The sequence below is a fragment of the Anolis sagrei genome, chromosome 2, assembly GCF_037176765.1.
Source record: "Anolis sagrei isolate rAnoSag1 chromosome 2, rAnoSag1.mat, whole genome shotgun sequence".
Classification (NCBI taxonomy): Eukaryota; Metazoa; Chordata; class Lepidosauria; order Squamata; family Dactyloidae; genus Anolis; species Anolis sagrei.
In genome coordinates, this window is record NC_090022.1 from 265,974,735 (window position 1) to 265,995,891 (window position 21,157).

General features: G+C 40.2%; 1 protein-coding gene across 1 annotated transcript in view; it reads right to left on the bottom strand.

Annotated features, from left to right (window-relative positions):
• Positions 1-21,157, bottom strand: part of HOMER1 (homer scaffold protein 1) — a 90,911-nt gene that overhangs the window by 45,221 nt on the left and 24,533 nt on the right. The window contains exons 2-5 of the mRNA XM_060761612.2: positions 17,423-17,579; positions 9,530-9,661; positions 5,366-5,458; positions 244-383 (exon numbers count right to left, since the gene is read on the bottom strand). Of these exons, the coding sequence (XP_060617595.1) occupies positions 244-383; positions 5,366-5,458; positions 9,530-9,661; positions 17,423-17,579 (522 nt within the window). The remainder of the gene's footprint in view (positions 1-243; positions 384-5,365; positions 5,459-9,529; positions 9,662-17,422; positions 17,580-21,157) is intronic.

Sequence of the window (21,157 nt, forward strand, 5' to 3'; positions counted from 1 at the left end):
CCCGCATGCAAAAGAAACAGCCACACTTGTGGGGCTAAACAGATTTGCTGCAGTCGATGCCACTAGCAAAGAGACCAAAACGGTTGAAACATAACACTAGCAAAAGAGAAAGCAAAGACAGTTCCTTGCATAGCACCTTCAATGCCATACACCTGCCCAAATGCCCCTTTCTTTGTATGCATAGGCCCATACAGGACAGTACATGACTTTTACTTAATAAGGATTTGCGAATGGAAGCTGTACCTATGCGCAAATGGCAATGCATTCTGGGTTGGTTCAGCCCTTGGTTCTGAGTTTTGAGTCACTTCAGGGGTAGTTCTTTCATCATCTGTCCCATTAATGCTCTCAGGCGTAAGAGGAGACTGAATCTCACCTGCAGATTCCTTAAAGAAAACAAGTTATGGTTACAAATTGAATTTTCTACATACCATATTCTCAAACAAATAAAATATTATTTCTCCCACCCTGGACATTCCACAGATATATAAACCCAATTTTCCTAGATTCCAATAGACCTCACAACCTCTGAGGATGCCTGCCATAAATGCGGGTGAAACCTCAGGAGAGAATGATTCTAGAACATGGCCATACAGCCCGGAAAACCTACAACAACCCAGTGATTCCAGCCATGAAAAACCTGCAACAATACCTTCGACAATAAAAAATATAGTTTGATAGCTATTGTGCACTTCATAGGCACTCTGAGGAAAGCGGCAATATACTCCAATACAGCTTCAATTAATAGAAGTTAGAAAATGATTTTTTTCAAGTCAGGAGTGACTTGAGAAACTGCAAGTCGCTTCTGGTGTGAGAGAAGTGGCTGTCTGCAAGAATGTTGCCCAGGAGATGCCTGGATGTTTTACCATCCCATGGGAGGCTTTTCCTATGTCCCTGCATGAGAAGCTGGAGCTGGCAGATGGGAGCTCATTCCACTCTCCAGATTCAAACTGCTGAGCTTTCGGTCAGCAGTCCTGCCGGCACAAGTGTTTAACCCATTGCGCTACTGGGGGCTCTAGAAAATGAAAGGACAACTAGAAATCAATGAAATGCCTTCCTGATATCCCATTTATTCATCCAGTCAGCATACTACTGGGAAAAAGCAAATGTCTTCTCAGTTAGGCTACACATTACAGTGCTCAAACTACATCAGTTTATATTTGTTGCCTTTAATGTATTGAAATAGTTATGTAATAGGCATAAAGTCAAGTAATTATTCCAGAATCAAGTGGAAATGATATTTTATACATCAGCTTAAGAGCAGAAGTATCATATCAGATTTATGAATATCAGAAATCACATGAATATGAGGAACCCACTCACACGGTGTATGTAGTGTGTTTGACTTCAACTCTTACATATCAGGCTGTCACAGTCTATATATATTTAACCAAGGGAGATCAAAAACCTGTCACACTTGAATTAAAAATCTTATTAGCTGGAAAATTCTTTTCCCTCTAGCTGCAGCATATTTAATATACCTTATCACCTACATACACACACCTATATCTGTGCCTGAGAACTCATGCAGTTCATCTGTTTAGGGTACATGAATTCAGCCAAAAGTTACAAGTCAATATTTCTTTTACTAACTGAAATATATTTAGAGATTGGGAATGCAGAGCTCACCTGGCAGAAAAAATATATATATATTTGATGCTGTCAAAGATGACTGTGCTAGTTATCAGTTCCACATGCTATTTAACAATGAATAGACTTAATAGATGAAAATATTTTAGATAAAAGGGAAAGTTCTCTAGTGTTAGCAACTCAAATTGCACATGCACTTCTCTGGGTCCCTACATGACTTCTGTCACTCACTGTCCTTTAAAGCAATGTGATTCAGGCTAGGGCAGCTTGCTTTAATGTAGCATCCAGAGTATTGCCAACACCTCGACTTGCTAAAACTTGGCACAAAGGTACTCTTGTCACAAAGGGGTCACCTGAACCAGACAAGCAGAACAGAAAATGAATGACGTCTGACTTCCAAATAGATCTGAATGAAACGTATGATTCTGTGCTGTTGGGACTGCAACTTCCAGAAGTGCTAGCCAGCAGAGTCAATGCTGAGGGATTGTGGGAATGACAGCACTGCTCACAAGTCTAACTCACATGGATGACTGAATAGACTTCAATATTTAGATGGCTTTAGCTTTAAGTGTGGAATTCCATATGTGGTTTTAGGACTCTTTATCAGTATTGGAGCAGCTATTATATAGTTGTTAGCAGACTGTATATCTTTATAAGTAGTGTTACACTACCATATTGCATTTCCTGTATGCTGATGTCAATGTTGTTTTGTATGATATACTGGCTTACCAGGATTTTGTTGATTTAGCATTTACATCATTGTCACATGTTTGTTTTATATCTTTGTCACATGTTTGTTTGTTTAAGTTGTCATATATTGTTATACTAGCCGTCCCCTACCACACATTACTGTGGCCCAGTCTGTGTATACGTGTTGTCGAAGGCTTTCATGGCTGGAATCACTGGGTTGTTGTAGGTTTTTCGGGCTATGTGGCCACGTTCTAGAGGCATTCTCTCCTGACGTTTCACCTGCATCTATGGCAAGCATCCTCAGAAGTTGTGAGGACCTCACAACCTCTGAGGATGCTTGCCATAGATGCAGGCAAACATCAGGAGAGAATGCCTCTAGAATGTGGCCATATAGCCCGAAAAACCTACAACAATCCAGTGTATATGTGTTTTGTGTGTGTATATAAGTGTGTATATATTTGTGTATATGGATATATATGTGTGTTTTTGTGTATATATGTGGTTTTGTGCATGCATTGTAATGTATTTTTGTTTTATGGCTTTTAAAGTCTCTTCTGCTGTGTTTTTCAATGTTTTTATGAGCAATGGTCACTTGTCACTCGTTGGCCAGATACGTGTATTGTGTCCAAATTTGGTATCAATTCGTCCAGTGGTTTTGGGTTATGTTAATCCCACAAACAAAAAAACCCTACATTTTTATTTATATACATTACATTCTCTATAGCAGGCATGGGCAAACTTGGGCCTTTCTCCAGGTGTTTTGGACTTCAACTCCCACAATTCCTAACAACCTCAGACCCTTTTCTTTTTTCCCTCAGCCGCTTAAGTTTTTTGGGCTATATGGCCATGTTATAGAGGCATTCTTTCCTGATGTTTCACCTGCATCTATGCACCCGAAAAAACCTACAACAACCCATATCCTGCAAGGATAAGGGGGTATAAAAAGCTGACAGATATAAAAAAATATAAAGGATCAATTTCAAGTGGTTATTCAAAATTATATATTACAATGTAAATTGTAATTGTAAAGAATAACAGCAGCGAAGTTATAACGCTTCTGGCAAAATTAACCTGAAATTGCAGCTCTGCAAATTGCAGTATGTATTTAGAAACACATTTTTGTCACCCATTTTGCAATGGCTTTTAGATTTTGCCTGAATATAGACTAATAAAATTGCTGCGATTTTTTTTCCACATATTTTTTTCCAATATTGCATTAAAATAGAAATGACCTCTATTATAATATTTTCACACAGATGAGCAGATTACGACATATGAAAAAGAAGGTGAGATGTAGTACACAATACATATGTAATGTAATGGTGGCTTTCACCCATAATCTTTGGAGAGAAAAAAAGCAATGAAAAATAGGTGGAGACAAGATAACTACAACCCTCTCTCACACACATACAAACCTTATGATAGGACAACTAAAAAAAGTAAAGGTTTCCCCTTGACATTAAGTCTAGTTGTGTCTGACTCTGGGGGGAGGAGGGATTGCTCATCTCCATTTCTAAGCTGTAGATGCCTCCAAGGTCATGTGGCCGGCATGACTTCATGGAGCGCCGTTACCTTCCTGCCAGAGTGGTACCTATTGATCTACTCACATTTTCATGTTTTTGATCTGCTAGGGTGACAGAAGCTGGGGATAACAGCAGGAGCTCACCCCACTCTCCAGATTCGAACTGCCGACCATTCAGTCAGCAAGTTCAGCAGCGGTTTAACCTGCAGCAGTGGTTTAACCTGCTGCATCACTGGGGGGGGGGGCATCTATCTATCTATCTATCTATCTATCTATCTATAACTCGTTTCAGATGTAGGGGGTGCTGGTGGTTCGATTCTAAAGTCAATTCCGATTTTCACAGAAAAAAAATGTTCAAAACTTTTCCAAACTTCTGAGACTTCCAAATCCTTTCTTAATGGTTTGAAAGTGTTATTTCCTGTTTCATTGACTGGTCTTTACTTTGAAAGTAGTTGTTTTACTCCAGAAGTGGGGGGGGGGGGGCAAGGGAGGAAATTCATCCACTCTGGTTTAAAATGCTTCCCAGGCTCGAGACAGAAGTGAGAGGAGAGGAGAGGGGGGAAATTCATCCATTCTGGTTTAAAATGACTTCCCAGGCTTGAGCCAAGGCCAGGGACCAGAAGCGGGGAAACACTGAATCATTTCCAACTCACTTACTGCTTCGTAACAGAAATGGCGGGAAAAGCTTTGAAAGGGCAAAGGAACTTCCGGTTTCATTAAAAATGTGGAAATTGCTTCAAAAATCAAATCTTTCCGAATTTATTCCAAACTACGAAGATTGCGACTGAACCTAACCATGCCTAATATATAGGACAACTATGGGAAAACAGAATGGAAGGTTGAAAACACACATATGAGAATTCTAGAAATTCTAGATTCCACAGACTATGTGAGCCAACCAAATATGCAGGTTCATATTTGGTAGTTCATTCAAAATTTCAAGCTTCTTAAGCCATAAACATGATCTAAGGGAATTGTCAATAATACAAGGAAGAGTCTACTCTTTGAAATACTTGGGTATTTACAAGGATGTAAAGTAGGCATGAACATTCATTCACCTACTTCATTTCCATCTTTAGCTTACAACTTCTGAAATTGACTGGTTCCCTCTTATCATCTTGTTGATTTATAGTTAACTGCAGTGTTTCTCAAGATTCGAGATGAGGGAACCTAGCTATTTTCCCCCAATGTGCTACATTTTGGCATGATTTTTGTGGCCATTGGCTATAAGTGTTTCTCTTTTTCCCCTGAAAACCTATTAGCAACTGGCAGTCAAAGTCTCGGGAACTTGCACTGGTCCATGGATCACCACCTTGAGCAGTACAATGATTTACTGCTTCTTCAGCTGTATATACATGATCGGCTCTACAAAACTACAGATCCTCAAAGCAGTCCCAAACATATAATAAATCATGCCAGACATAGAACTGAAACCATATGTGGACAGCCATGCACCTGACTTCCCACGGGGCATGACCACTTTGACTCATTCAGCAGATGGGTCAAGGTGGTTTTTTAAAAGTTGGTAACATCCACAATGCAATCTGAAGAGAGACCAGAACATACCTGTGAGGGTGTACTTGTTAATTCCATCTTTTCCTGGGATTTCTCTTTAGCTAGCCGTGCTGCTTCTTTGAATTCCTGAAATTTTTCTGCAAACTGAAAGTAAAGACTATGATTATACACTCATTATAAACAGAATTTGTCTGACTAAATAGTCCCCTGTATGACTGATCTTTTGACCACTTGTTCTTGGGTATTCTGGTCATCAATAATGGTTTATAGAAAATATGTAGCAAATTACTGGGATTAATTTTAAAGATTTTACCTTGGAGTGTTCTTAAAAATCAGTCTTCCAGAATGCAGCATGGCAGGTGTGTTCTGGATTTTTTATATACCAGCTAAATTGAGTTACTGTATGAGGACACTGATGAAGTCCAAGCTTTTTCTGAATGGTGGGAATTTTCCCCATTAACAAATTGCTTTGAAGTATTTGGATCACTTAAATGCTGGGTGGGGTTTTTGTTTCTGTTTTTTGGAACCACAGTCAAACCGGGTTCTACTGGAGTATGAAAGAAATTGTTGTTATGGAACTGGTTAATTACTTGCACTTAATAATACCATATTATTCTTCAACTTTCCAATATTAATCCCACTTTTTTTTTAAAAAAAAATATCTTGTTCATTTTTTTTGGCTGGCAAAAATCCGGTGCCGGCTGTATAACCGACCAATGGGGCAAAGGTCTGCAGTGATAGGCAGTGCAACTGCAGTACAAACAATCACATCAACCTATTAAAACCATAAAGGTTTTTTGTTTTTTTAGGAATGCTCAAACAAAACCATGTGGAATTTGTGAAATAAATGCTAGGAAAAAGAACAAGACCTTGTTCATTTTTTTTATTTTGGGGGAGAATATCTTTTTTCCCTCCCATAATCTGGCTCAATCCATTTTAAATGCATCTTTACTTATCTACTGCTTGGATTGAATCCAAACATTTCCTTTCTCTGCCACCTTCTCATGGAGCAAAGGAGCCTCTGAACAAAACTGTTACACATGTAGGGGAAAGCTTCACAAGATGAAATGGTGCATTGTTACCATTGGTCTTCAGTCCTCAGATAGGTTTATTCATATGTTCACTAACTGAAGGACGAGCGTGTGCATTTCCAGCTTGTTTATATGATTGCTGGAGCAGAAGAACTGTAATACTCAAAGCAATTTGTAGCTAGAATTTGCCCTGAAGCACTGTTGGGGGAATGACCCCGACACACACAGAATGCTATTAGAAACCCACAGTGCTGTTTTAGATTTGAAGAACTATAACCCAGTGAAAGAAAAAATACTTTGCATACAGAATGTTCCAGGTTCAAGGCCTGGAATTCCTAATTTAGAGGGAGCCAGTGCCTGTAGGTTCAGCCATCTCCTAGCCTCCAGACCAGTGGTTCAAAAATGGTGAGTCCCCAGGTATTTTGGCCTACAAATCCCAGCCAGTTTACCAGCTGTTAATAAAATAATTGAGTTGAAAGAAATCTCATGGACCATCCAGTCCAACCCCTTGCCAAGAAGCAGGACAATCACGTTCAAAGCACCCCCAACAGATGGCCATCCAGTCTCTGTTTAAAAGCCTCCAAAAAAGGCGTCTCCAACACACTCCAGTGCAGAGAGTACCACTGCTGAACAGCTCTCACAGTCAGGAAGTTCTTCCTCATGTTCAGTTGCAATCACCTTTCCTGTAGTTTGAAGCCATTGTTCTGCATCCTAGTCTTCAGGACTGCAGAAAACAAGCTTGCCCCCTCCTCCCAATGACTCTCCCCCCCCCCCCCCACATATTTATACATGGTCACCATGTGTCCTCTCAGCCTTCTCTTCTACAAGCTAAACATGCTCAGCTCTTTAAGCCACTCCTCAATAGGGCTTGTTCACCATACTCTTGATCATTTTAGCTGTCCTCTGGACACATTCCAGCTTGTCAACATCTCCCTTCAATTGTGGTGCCCAGAACTGGAGACAGCATTCTAGGTGTGGTCTGACCAAGGCAGAATAGAGGGGATTTCTGGGAGCTGAAGACTAAAACACCTGGGGATCCATAGGTGCTCGAGATGTTTTGCACCACCTAGCTCTTGATCACTTGAGCTATGGGGTGGGAGCAGATTGGGCAACACACACTGCTTCATCGATCTGAAGAGAGCTGCTCTCTGCTGTGCACCATTCCCCCCACCTTTCTTTTCAAAAATCTCACCATACCCCCTTACTTTCTCTATGGGGTGAGGAGCAATTTCACCGCATTGGTGCCCACCAATCCCACACACAAAAAGAACTGGCATAAAGGCAAAGTTCATTTTGCTAATCAAGGAAGCATGCCCTGGATATTGTATTTGATATTAGAGTTAGAAAGTATTATATTAATCCAATGCCATAATGAAGAAAAGATAATCTTCAGGCCCAATGATTTTCTCAATGCCTTAATGACCTAGTCAATACAAAAACCTTGCCATTGACCAATGACATTTATATTGGCCTCAATGCACCACATTGAGGCCATCTCTTTTTCTAGCATTTTATCAGAAACAGCTAAGGCACACAGAAAGAATTACAGCCAGGGGTTGCCCCACAGTTCTGAGATGACCCTGCCTTAAGAGAGCAGGTTTCAGAGGTCTTTAAAGCAGGCATGGGCAAACTCCAGCCCTCCAGGTGTTTTGGACTTCAACTCCCACAATTCCTAACAGTCTCAGGCCCCTTCCTTTTCCTCCTCAACCGCTTAAACAGCTGAATGGGGAAAGGAAAGAGTCTGAGGCTGTTAGGAATTGTGGGAGTTGAAGTCCAAAACACCTGGAGGGCTGAAGTTTACCTATGCATGGACTAGAGGAAGTCCCTATTTAGAATGGCCGCCGCTCTGCTCCATCTCAAGCGTCCAAAGTGGTGGGAGCACAGAGTTCATATAGTAAGCCCTATTAAAAATGGTGGCAGCTACTATGCTCATTCTCAAGCTTCCAAAAGGGCAGCCACATTATTCATTACACATTGCTGCTGAATACCACTTAGGTGGGAAATGAAGGGAGGGAAGGAGAGAGGGCTGCCTTTCTTTCCCTGGTTTGGGCAAGGGAGAGTAATGAGGTGGGAGCACTTCTTGCCTCTGCCTCTTGTCACTACCTTCAAATTGAGTCTCTGATAGAGGCTGGTTGCTTTTCTTCCTCTTCTCCCCTCCTTCCTTTTTTTCCAGGACGCATTCTTCTTCCTCATTTATATTTCTTTCCCTATCTGTATTTAAGGATCAGCAATGCAAATGAATTTATACACACAATCAAATGTAACCTATAAAAAAACAGATCCTTTTCTTTAGCTCTTTCTAAGAATGTTCCTTCTATGCCTTATTATTAAAAGGAGAAGAAAATATTTGTTTATTACATGTGCTTAGGTTTTACCCTCAACTTATCCATGAGTCATGGAAAAATTCATAATGTTGGCCCCCAAGCACACCCTCAACTTATACATGTGGATTACTTATACATGAGTATATACCAGGCATGGGCAAACTTTGGCCCTCGAGGTGTTTTGGACTCCAACTCCCACAGTTCCTAACAGGCTGTTAGGAACTGTGGGAGTTGGAGTCCAAAACACCTCGAGGGCCAAAGTTTGCCCATGCATGGGATATATGGTAATTGAAAAATAACTTTTGGAAATCTGTTGCTTATGTCCAATTATTCCTCTCAAACCCATTTTGTTGCTGTTATGTGCCTTCAAACCAACCTGGCTAATGGGAACCCTAAGGCACAGAGTTTTCCTGGTAACATTTGTTTAGAGGGAGTTTCCCATTTCCTTCCTCTAAAGCTGAGAGAGTATAACTTCCTCTAAATCTGAGAGAGTATAACTTGGCCGTGGTTGCCCAGTGGGTTTCCATGGCTGAGAAAGAATCTGAAACCTGGTTTTCCAGAGTTCTAGTCCAGCACTGAAACCACTGCATCACACTGGCTGTCATATTGCTTTTACTAATTACTTTTGCTTTTACTGATCTGAACTCAAGGAAAACAGTGGTAATCTCAGGTTTTATTTGTATAGTCTCTCCCTTGTAGACAGCATTTATTTATTTACTAAATCTGTATCCCGACTTTCTCCCAAAATAGGATTCTCAAACACAGCACTCCATTTGAAATGCTATCTTGCCCATTTTTGAGTTAGTATGTCAATTACTTAACAATTACAAGCAGTCAAAGAGTTGTGTACTTTTACTTACTTTTGACAGATGATGTTCCGAGGAAAATCCCAAGCCATAAACAGTATTTGCTCTGCTATCTGCCCACTGACCAAACTTCTGTGATGTTTTTGTGAATGTCATGTTGGGAGTGATGGTACTATTTATTATTGCCTGTACAAAAAGAAATTATGAAATGAATTAAATAATTCAGTCAGATTATAAACACGCCTTGGAAACTATCTATCCATTGTAGGATGTGGGTATAAAATTTAGGAAATAAAAGAGTATTGGAAACAGCAAACTTCTCAAGTCTCCACTAGTTGCTTGTTATGTATATAATTGCTTACTGTATTGTACATTTGTGTATTGGTTTGCAGTTTTCTTTAACCTCTTTGTTGTGGGGTGGGGTGCAGACCACTGGGCTTGTTCAGGACTCAGATTCCATTTTAGATCTCAGTGTGTGCCTTTAGAAGACTGCAGGAACAGTACAGTTTAGACTTCAGTGGAGAAGTATGCCTCACACTTCAGTAGAAACAGAGGTATACTTTTAGAAGTTAGTGGAAACAGATTATAGAGACTCTATTAGACTCTCAGACTTATTAGACTCTATTAGACTCTCAGATGCTTTATGCTATGGATTATTAAGATTCTATTAAAGATACCCTGTGTTACCTACATAGAGAAATGACTTCAAATCTACTTGTAACTGGATTGATATGCAAAGTACCTGTATGCTGAATACATGAAGTTTGTGAGTAAACCAACAATGTTACTTTTAAAGAAGTCTACTTATTTTTGGCTCTTAAGAGCATGATTTAAAGACAAATATATTTTAAAGGAGAGTAGATGTTTTTGGGCAACTAAAATGAACACATCTGAAACTCTGCTGTATATATACATGTTGTGCATTAGAATATTTTTGTCCCTAACAGTTCAAAGAGATATTTAGGATATTAGTTTAACAGCTGAGTAACCTAATCGCCTTCCATGAATGGTGGGAAATGCCAGTTTTCCAAAAGGTTATGACTCTAACAGGTCATGCTTTTACCAAGAGGTTATGGCATCATTTTCAAAAAGGTGATGACTTCTAACAAGGTCATCCCTTTCCAAAGATCATAAAATCTCCAAAAGGTTCTAGAGATTTCCATTTTCCAAAAAAAGAGTTAACTACACTATTCAACGAAACATATCCCAGATACCCGAAGAGACGTAATTATCACAACGTGCAGAATCAGCTCCTCTTGCAAATTTAAGTAAGACCTGCAAATTATTAGTGAGATTCCTTATTAATGTTGGAAAATTGTAAGACAGACTGCACCCAACCAAAACTATTACATTATCTTTAAGCGCTATAAGGTTATTACTCTCTGAGTAACAGCCACAAGAAAGAGCAAGACTGCATCTTGCCCCCACTGCATTTGGAAATATGTGTAATGTGTTTATGACTGCCCTTCTCTGATTTAGAAACTTATGTAAATGAGAGTGTAGCAGGCTTACCCATTACAGACACTCAGGAATATTGTATTTCTGTGAAGCAGCTGTCACCTCCTCATGGGAGTAACAACTTCAAAGTAACATGGGCAACAGTGGAGAAAGGTAAAAGGTTTTATGAAAAAAATTGTTTTCCACAATTTGTCACACAAAGAGAGCAAAGAGCTAAGAAGAACATTGGGATGGATTGCATTAACTGTATGGATAGAGAGACTAGTTACAAAAGCAATTTATGTTGAACTTCTGTAACTGCATCTTCCAATACAGTATTAATTTTCACTTTAAATTAGCAGCAGGAAATTCCGCATGTCATCCAAGATGTGGCAGAAGCAAGGGCCTCTTTCACCCTTTCCCAATTTAGATCATTCACTTATATCAAATCTACAGGTAACTCCCAGAGAGCGAGGAAAAGGAATTTCAATATTTCTCTTTCTGCTGGGTTAATAGCATCTTTGGACACTGATGCACAATATAAACCAGGAAAGGGATATGCAGCCTATCAGTTAGCACCATCAAATTTTGAGTGCACCTACAACATACATCGGGCTGGATCTACACTGCCATATACTCCAGTTCAAAGTAGATAATCTGAATTAACCTTGAATATGTTTTAATGCAAAACATATTCAGGCAAAAATTGGTATGATAAGAAACAAAGATGGCAGGGACCTAACAGAAGCTGAAGAGATCAAGAGAAGGTGGCGAGACTATACAGAAGATCTGTATAGGAAGGATAATAATATTGAGGATAGTTATGATGGTGTGGTGAATGAATTAGAACCAGACATCCCGAGGAGTGAGGTTGAATGGGCCTTAAGAAGCATTGCTAACAACAAGGCAGCAGGAGACGACGGGATCCCAGCTGAACTGTTTAAAATCTTAAAAGATGATGCTGTCAAGGTGATGCATGCCATTTGCCAGCAAATATGGAAAACACAAGAATGGCCATCAGACTGGAAAAAATCAACTTATATCCCCATACCAAAAAAGGGAAATGCGAAGGACTGCTCCAACTTCCGTACAGTGGCCCTTATTTCTCATGCCAGTAAGGTAATGCTCAAGATCCTGCAAGGAAGACTCCAGCAATACATGGAGCGAGAGTTGCCAGATGTTCAAGCTGGGTTTAGAAAAGGCAGAGGAACGAGAGACCAGATTGCCAATATCCGCTGGATAATGGAGAAAGGCAGGGAGTTTCAGAAAAACATCTACTTCTGCTTCATTGACTATTCTAAAGCCTTTGACTGTGTGGATCATAATAAATTGTGGCAAGTTATTGGTGGTATGGGGATACCAAGTCACCTTGTCTCTCTCCTGAGGAATCTGTACAAGGACCAAGTAGCAACAGTCAGAACTGACCACGGAACAACAGACTGGTTCAAGATTGGGAAAGGCGTACGGCAAGGCTGCATCCTCTCACCCAACCTTTTTAACTTGTATGCAGAACACATCATGCGATGTGCGGGGCTGGATGAATGCAAAGCTGGGGTGAAAATTGCTGGAAGAAACATTAACAACCTCAGATATGCAGATGACACCACCCTGATGGCCGAAAGCGAGGAGGAGCTGAGGAGCCTTCTAATCAAGGTGAAAGAAGAAAGCGCAAAAGCCGGGTTGCAGCTAAACGTCAAAAAAACCAAGATTATGGCAACAAGAATGATTGACAACTGGAAAATAGAGGGAGAAACCGTGGAGGCTGTGACAGACTTTGTATTTCTAGGTGCAAAGATTACTGCAGATGCAGACTGTGGCCAGGAAATCAGAAGACGCTTACTTCTTGGGAGGAGAGCAATGTCCAGTCTCGATAAAATAGTGAAGAGTAGAGACATCAGACTGGCAACAAAGATCCGCCTAGTCAAAGCCATGGTATTCCCTGTTGTAACCTACGGATGTGAGAGCTGGACCTTAGGGAAGGCTGAGCGAAGGAAGATCGATGCTTTTGAGCTGTGGTGTTGGAGGAAAGTGCTGAGAGTGCCTTGGACTGCGAGAAGATCCAACCAGTCCATCCTCCAGGAAATAAAGCCTGACTGCTCACTGGAGGGAAAGATACTAGAGACAAAGTTGAAGTACTTTGGCCACATCATGAGGAGACAGGAAAGCCTAGAGAAGACAATTATGCTGGGGAAAGTGGAAGGCAAAAGGAAGAGGGGCCGACCAAGGGCAAGATGGATGGATGGCATCCTTGAAGTGACTGGACTGACCTTGAGGGAGCTGGGGGTGGTAACGGCCGACAGGGAGCTCTGGCGTGGGCTGGCCCATGAGGTCACGAAGAGTCGGAGACGACTGAACGAATGAACAACAACATGTTTTAATGCATTTCAACTGTGAATTTTTATATTGTTGTTTAATTCTGTTTTAATGTTTGCATGTTTGTCTATTTTAAATTATGTGGTCATACTTTTAATGTAAGCCGCTTTGAATCTCCTTCAGGAGAAATAAAGTGGGGAATAAATAAACATAAAAACAACAACAATAATAAAAAATTGAGAGCAACACTGACAAGGAAAAAACATGGAGGTGGCACACAAATGGAACTTTGAAAAAGGAGACTGAGGGCCTGATTCTTGCAGCCCAAGAACAAGCCATTAGAACAAATGCCATCAATGTCAGAACTAACAGTCGACTACAGATTCGAAGTGTATACTCTGCAAGGAAGCAGACGAAACAATAGATCACATCCTCAGCTGCTGCAAGAAGATCAAGCAAATGGACTATAAGCAGAGGCATAATACCATTGCTCAGTTGATACACTGGAACTTGTGCCACAAATACCATCTCCCTGTGACAAAAAACTGGTGGGATCACAACCTGAAGAAGTTACAGAACATAAACACCGTACACTACTCTGGGACTTTCAAATTCAGACTGACAGAGTTTTGGAGCACAATACTCCTGACCTCATGACCATGGAAAAAAATGAAGTATGGATCATCAATGTTGCAATCCCAGGTACAGCACAATTTAAGAGAGAAACTGGAAAAGCTGACATGATGAGAGAATTTTAAGATCTAATTGGAAAGACTCTGGCACAAACCAGTAAAGGTGGTCCCAGTGGTGATCGGCACACTGGGTGCAATGCCTAAAGACCTTAAAATCAATCAGTGCTGACAAAATTACCATCTGTCAGCTGCAAAAGGCCACCCTACTTGGATCTGCACACATTATTTGCTGATACAGCAGACAGTCCTAGGCACATGGGAAGTGTCCGACGTGTGATCCAATACAACAGCCAGCATAGTGATAGTGATTAGTACATAGTATGCTCTGTGCAAATATTGTGTATCAAATAATAATAATAATTCAGAAACTGGATTATATGACAGTGTAGATGGGGCCAAAGTTGAGGGTGGGGAGGAGGAACTGAGAAGTCTAGTCCCTGTGTAATCTTATCTCATGTGTAATGTGTATCTTGTAATGTGCTCTCACATTTTGACCAGTCAAATAAAACTGACCACATCAGATTGTGCACATCACCAGACTTTTTAGGGAAATAGCAGAATGCATCATTAATATCCTTACTCCTAAAAGCTATAATTCAATAATAAAATGTTTATACAGCCCCATTTTAATTTATTCCAGAAGCCTCAATGAATGAAGCCAACTTAATTAGTGCATCTCTGTTAGAAAGTGAATTCAGTGCTTTTCAAGTACTTCCAAGAATACTATTTACATAATGCATATGTACCCTGCTCAAGTAAACTGCAGCCCAGAAATGAGGGGAGGCTAATTTAAAACTAATAATGAGTCCCAAATTGAGGTCTGAGCCATGGAAACTTGTAGCCAGATCAGTTCCTGAATCCAAAGGTCATCTTCCTTGGGATTAGAAACTGAGACTTACTCCAAAGGAGCCTGACATCGGCCTCTCAGCAAAACTGGAGAAAGGAATACTTGTTTAAAGCTCGGTAACTCTAAATTTTCAGCGCTTTCCAAGGAATCGTTTTCCAAAATGAACAAGTGGCCCAGAATCCCCTGAAATCCCAATTAAAGCTCTAATTCAGATGTTCACATTTTAGGGCAGTGGCCAGAGCTGTTTTTTTGTACAAATGATGATTTGATTACTATTTGGTGAAAAATGGGAGATTTGAAGGAAAGAAAACTTTAGTGTTTCGTTTAAATTACATTCAAGTCATCCAGTTGGTGATGTTAGATAATTGTGCTAACCATGTGGGTTTTTAAACTGATATTTCTACTATAGTATGAATTACATTAGATATCAGTATCAATACCCTCAGAATACATTTTAGGGCTTTACCAACAAACCTCAATGAAGGAATTGTTAGATCTTGTAATACTTAAATTATATTATATTGTATCTATATCTGCCCTGCATACAGGCAGCGATTAGCCCTTTCTGTGACTTAGGAGACTGAAAGAATAGAAACCATCAATAATTACGAACTTTATTTTCTAAGCAGCAGAACAAGAAATTATCAAAACTTTGAGAAGCCTCATCTCCAAACGTGACCTCAATCAGCTAGTGAGGATTTTAGAAGCAATTTCTTTACACCTCAAGGCAGGAAATGCAGATGTTCTAAAGTCACCTCAGCCTCCTGCCCTGGGCACTGAGATAATGCCACCATTTCTGTCTCGTTAATTTCCCAATTCCTTCTGTGTTCTATCTTTCAATGTCAAAACGCAGATTGAGGTCACTGAGCAAGCAACACTTTTTACTCTCCTTAAACCACACTCCATATTTGAGTAACTATAAAATTACTACTACTTCTACTACTACCACAGGTGATCACTCGTGGCAGAGTATGGTTGTCTTCCAAGGATAGAGTCTTGGTGGTGGTTCCATAAGTGACTGCAAAGACCAATTATCTACAGTTGGCCAGCTTTAGCACAGCAGGTTAATCACCAGCTGCAACTGCAACTGCAGAAATCTTGCCAATCAAAAGGTTGACAGTTCAAAGTGGGGTCAGAGTGAGCTCCTGACTTTCAGCCCAGCTCCCCCGCCCACCTAGCGGATCAAGAACAGCAATGTGAGTAGATGACTAGGAACCGCATTAAACGGGGAAGTATTTTAGGCACAGCGTTTCAGGGGAAAGTTTATGAACAAAGAAAGTTCTTCAGCAAGAAGATGGAACGGCGGCACCCCCCTGTGGCTGGAACAAAGCACAGCCTCCAAAAGATGCCGAATGATGAGAAAAAGCCTAAAGACACCTCTATCTGTTGTCTGTCTTGCCATTGTAAAATTGGCATTGAAAGTTTGCCATATATGTGTTCTGTGATCCGCCCTGAGTCTCCTTTGGGGTAAGAAGGGAGGAATATAAGTACTGCAAATAAATAAATAATATTCAGAATCCACATGGTTTTTTACAATTAGGACATAGATTTCCAGAGGGAGCCATAACAAGTGCTAATAGCTATTGGACAGACCACCAATTAATTTGATCCATGATGGCCATCAAGATTACTCCCAATAACTATAATTTGTGTGTGTGTGTGTGTGTCTATGTGCACGCAAGAGAGAAAGTGTACAAGAAACAGATGGTACTTCATCTTCTTCATTCTAGTCAGAAAAGATAAATTCTGGAGGATGTAAACTAAACAGGTGTATAAACCAACTTTGGTAAGCAGATAGCCATAGTTCATTCACTTGGGAAAAATAAAACAAACCAGTTAAGTTATCAAGATACCCGTTTGCCCAGTAACTTTCTGTGCCAGATGCTCAAAATGTATTATGTATTTTTGTAAATTCATCAGATCGCTTTTCTTCTCTATATGCAATTCAGCAAGCATTGCTCCTTGATACACTTATCACCTAACTGAAAATCTCCCTCCTCTTCTTCCAGCACTAGATTGTTTCTTTGTCCAAGGCCAATCTGAAAAGATTTCTCTGCTTGTCAGAACTGCTCTCTTATGTTAAAGACTTTACATTATAATGTTCAAATGGCCAAGCTCTTATTTGTAGATGATACTCTGTGTTTGGAGACTTTATTTGAATTTACTATAAAGGATTACAAAAATCATGGCTATGATTTCTATCAAATGATTTCTGTGTTAATGTGTTTTTAAATAAAAATTATGGTCGCTCAACAAGGTCTGCTATATTGACTGTAGAGTTAAATTACTTTAATACAGAAGGATACATATATGTTACTATATTATGATGCAGATAGACAAAAACTTCATATATTATAAAACACATTTATTAAAACACAAGAGATATATCATTGAGATGCTTGCCTCCTTTATAGTGAATTTCACAGACATGCCAGAAGCAAAGCTTGAACAGCTACCATCAGTTTAATAAGTGACCCTTTTGAAATGTAATAGCGTGTTCTATCATACAGCAAGTTCAAGAACAATTCTCTTATTCTAGATCACACTTTAACCCATCTGACTGTGTTGTGCTGAATATTAAGATGTTAAAATAGGGACAATTACACTTGAAGGTCAGTGCACTTCTACTTCAGCTTTAAAAGAAATCATACAGCTTACCTTTGAGCCATCCAAGCTGATTATCCTATAGACATTTCTTGTGCTGTCATAGAAGTAGGACACTGTAACAGCATGCTTGCTGGTGGGAACCCAGTTCTTCTTCGTGTTAGGGTCAATCTGGAAGACATGAGCTCGGGTGCTGTAGATGGGTTGTTCCCTGAAGGGCAAAAAGTAAAAGTGATGGATCTGATGGGGACGTAGGATAGTGGTACACAGGTCATTTGGATATTCCATCCATGGGCCCCTCTGGACTTGACTCTGCATGAGTAACGTATTTGCCTCCCCCAGATTTATGTGCATGGAGTGCAATATAACTATGAAGCACATGGAAAGTACTCGCAGGAAAGAGAGGCACAAGTCCTTTAAAATAAATTGAGTGGCCAGCTGTACAGTAAGATAAAAGAGACATCTCTAAATATAGAGGCACTGCTGATCTACCACCTTCCCCTCCTCCACCGTCCATCTGTCAATCTGTTTAACAGTGGCTGTCAATAATACAAACATGGTTTTCTTTCACAGAAGGTGGCACCTCGTTATATGAATTCAACCATCTTTTTTTTAAAAAAAAAATGCCTTCAATTGTTGAAATTCTTAATTAGCAATTAAACTCCTGTATATTTTTCTCTCCAATAGCGTATATCTTGTGGTACATTGCGGTTACTGCCTTCTTTAGCTGTATTTCACAATCAAGCTATATCAGGCATGGGCAAACTTTGGCCCTCCCTCCAGGTGTTTTGGATTTCAACTCCCACCATTCCTAACAGCCTCAGGCCCTTTCCTTTTCCCCCTCAGCCACTTAAGCAGCTGAGGGGGGGAAAGGAAGGGGCCTGAGACTGTTAGGAATGGTAGGAGTTGAAGTCCAAAACACCTGGAGGGAGGGCCAATGTTTGACCATGCCTGAGCTATATGGTATAGAAACATATGTTAAATTATTTGCTCCCATCAGCCAGACAAAACAGTCTAAAGAATGTGAACTATTTATTAACCTCAAGCAGTCTGATAATGTAATTTCTGTAGGAAGGAATATAGCATCAAAAGCTATACAATGTTTGCCTCCCTTCAATTTCTCATTCTCACTCAAGTAGATTTGTATGTTCAGTTAACAAAGACTTGTTTATACCTTCCAAATCAGTTGTCCATCGCAATGTCTATTTTACTTATTTATGATATTTATATACTGCCTTTCTCACCCCAGGGAGGCACTAGACAATTACACTGGCTAGCCGATATTGCACCACCTGACATCTGCTGGGAAGTAGCAGCCAATAGTGAAAGGACCAAGGCAGTGACATCTCCAGCTCACCCTTTGTTTGGGTATCAGCCAGCACATCAACAACTTAAATCAAGAAATAGCTTTCTAAGATCTACAGAGACACTCGCTGGAACACCCCAGCAAGCAAGAGTCCAAAAGTGGCAGGCTCAAACCCAGAACCTCAATCAATGCCTGAGAGACTCCCCCCTGGGCACACAGAAAACTGGGCGACTTGGAAGGTGCTGAACAGACTGTGTTCTGGCACCACAAGATGCAGAGCCAATCTTAAGAAATGGGGCTACAAAGTTGAATCCTCGACATGCGAGTGTGGAGAGGAGCAAACCACTGACCACCTGCTGCAATGCAACCTGAGCCCTGCTACATGCACAATGGAGGACCTTCTTGCGGCAACACCAGAGGCACTCCAAGTGGCCAAATACTGGTCAAAAGACATTTAAGCACACAGAAAACTGGGCGACTTGGAAGGTGCTGAACAGACTGTGTTCTGGCACCACAAGATGCAGAGCCAATCTTAAGAAATGGGGCTACAAAGTTGAATCCTCGACATGCGAGTGTGGAGAGGAGCAAACCACTGACCACCTGCTGCAATGCAACCTGAGCCCTGCTACATGCACAATGGAGGACCTTCTTGCGGCAACACCAGAGGCACTCCAAGTGGCCAAATACTGGTCAAAAGACATTTAAGCAACTACCAAGCTTACAAACTTTGTGTTTTGTCTGTTTGTTTGTTTGTTTTGTTTTGTTAAAAATGTAATACAACTGTCTGATTGCGCCTGACACAATAAATAAATAAATACCCCAGGGAGGGACAACATACTACAGTAGAGTCTTGCTTATCCAGCATAAACGGGCTGGCAGAACATTGGATAAGCAAAAATGTTGGATAATGAGGGATTAAGGAAAAGTCTATTAAACATCAAATTACGTTATGATTTTACAAATTTACAAATCGACAGAAAAAGCAGTTTAATACACAGTAACATTATGTAGTAATTACTGTATTTACGAATTCAGTACCAAAACAACTCAATGTATTGAAACAGCTATGGATCCAGATGTGAGGCAGACTGCATTGGATAATACAGAATGTTGGATGAGTGAAGGTTGGATAAGCGAGACTCTATTGTAATGGCAAAGATTCAATGCCAACATATATGTTGACAGAAAAAATCATAATAATACTAACATCTCACCCTTCATTCTTCTCTTTATCATGCCCAACTCATTCAACCTTTCCTTATATATTTCCTCATAACTCTTATCATCCTTGTTGCTCTTTTGTACTGCAACTTTTCTACAATCTTAAATTTTATCTTCTTTTTGCTCACTGCAACAGACTGTGGGCACGCAAGGTCCCACCTGCTCAACAACTCTATCAGAAGAGAAATTGTGTAGGGAGCACGAACCAAAGCAGCTGCTATGTGCACTTGAGTGTAGATGTGTTTTTCATATGTCTCAATCTAATACAATTTGCCCTGTCAATAAAATAAATTTATCCAGTGTGAAACGTGACAAAGAAGGGCCCACAGAAATCAACCCTGGAAAACAGGCTAGAAAGCAAGCGTAGACAAGATGCTCCTCAGTTGTTAAGGTCACTGTGACACAGGCATGCACATTATACATTAGTTTTCTCCTTTTATTTTGTTACATATTAGAAGAACTACATGGAATGCACTTAGACCTTTTAAAAACGCAATTCTAAAAACAAAATTTACCTGTTGAAAAAACAACATTCAGACACAAAGGAAAGATCAGAAGCCAATGAACGGGATCTAGGAATATTTAACTAGCCAGTCACATTATTTTTTAAAGGCTGCAGTTTAATTACAACTGTACTCTCCTGTGCATTTCACATGAAATGCAGGAGAGGCTCGGATTTAAAACTATCTCTTCTGAGAACTTTCTTTTTTACATGTAGTATAGCAGAGACTGCCCTCTTGCTTCTTAACTTGGAAATAATCAGTCAACACACTCACAAATCACCCTCTATTCCTCCTTTTATTTAGAATGCTTTTAACCTGGCTGGTTGGAAAATGGCACCCTTGAATAGAAAAATACAGCCACGCCATTTTGGTAGAATCGTTTAGAAAATTGTTACTTGATTAGAGTACCCTTTTATTATTAGCATACACTGGGTATGCGGGCTTGATCCATACATTAAACGGTATGGGGGCTTGAGCCGTCTATAGGTCATCCTTCAGGAACTGGACTCTTAAGCACTAAAGAATTCTTCATATTGTCTAGAAACTGCTGTCTATGAACATCTAGGCCAGTGGTTCCCAATCTGTGGTCCATGGACTACCAGTGGTTTGTAAGAACTAAAATATGGTCTGCAGCCTCACCATTACTACATCATTGCAATGAGAGCGGCTGGTCTTGCAAAACCCTGTTACAATGCCAAGGCTTATTAAATATGGTTTTCTGTAGGCAAGCACATGGCAACAACTAGATGGCATATGTTC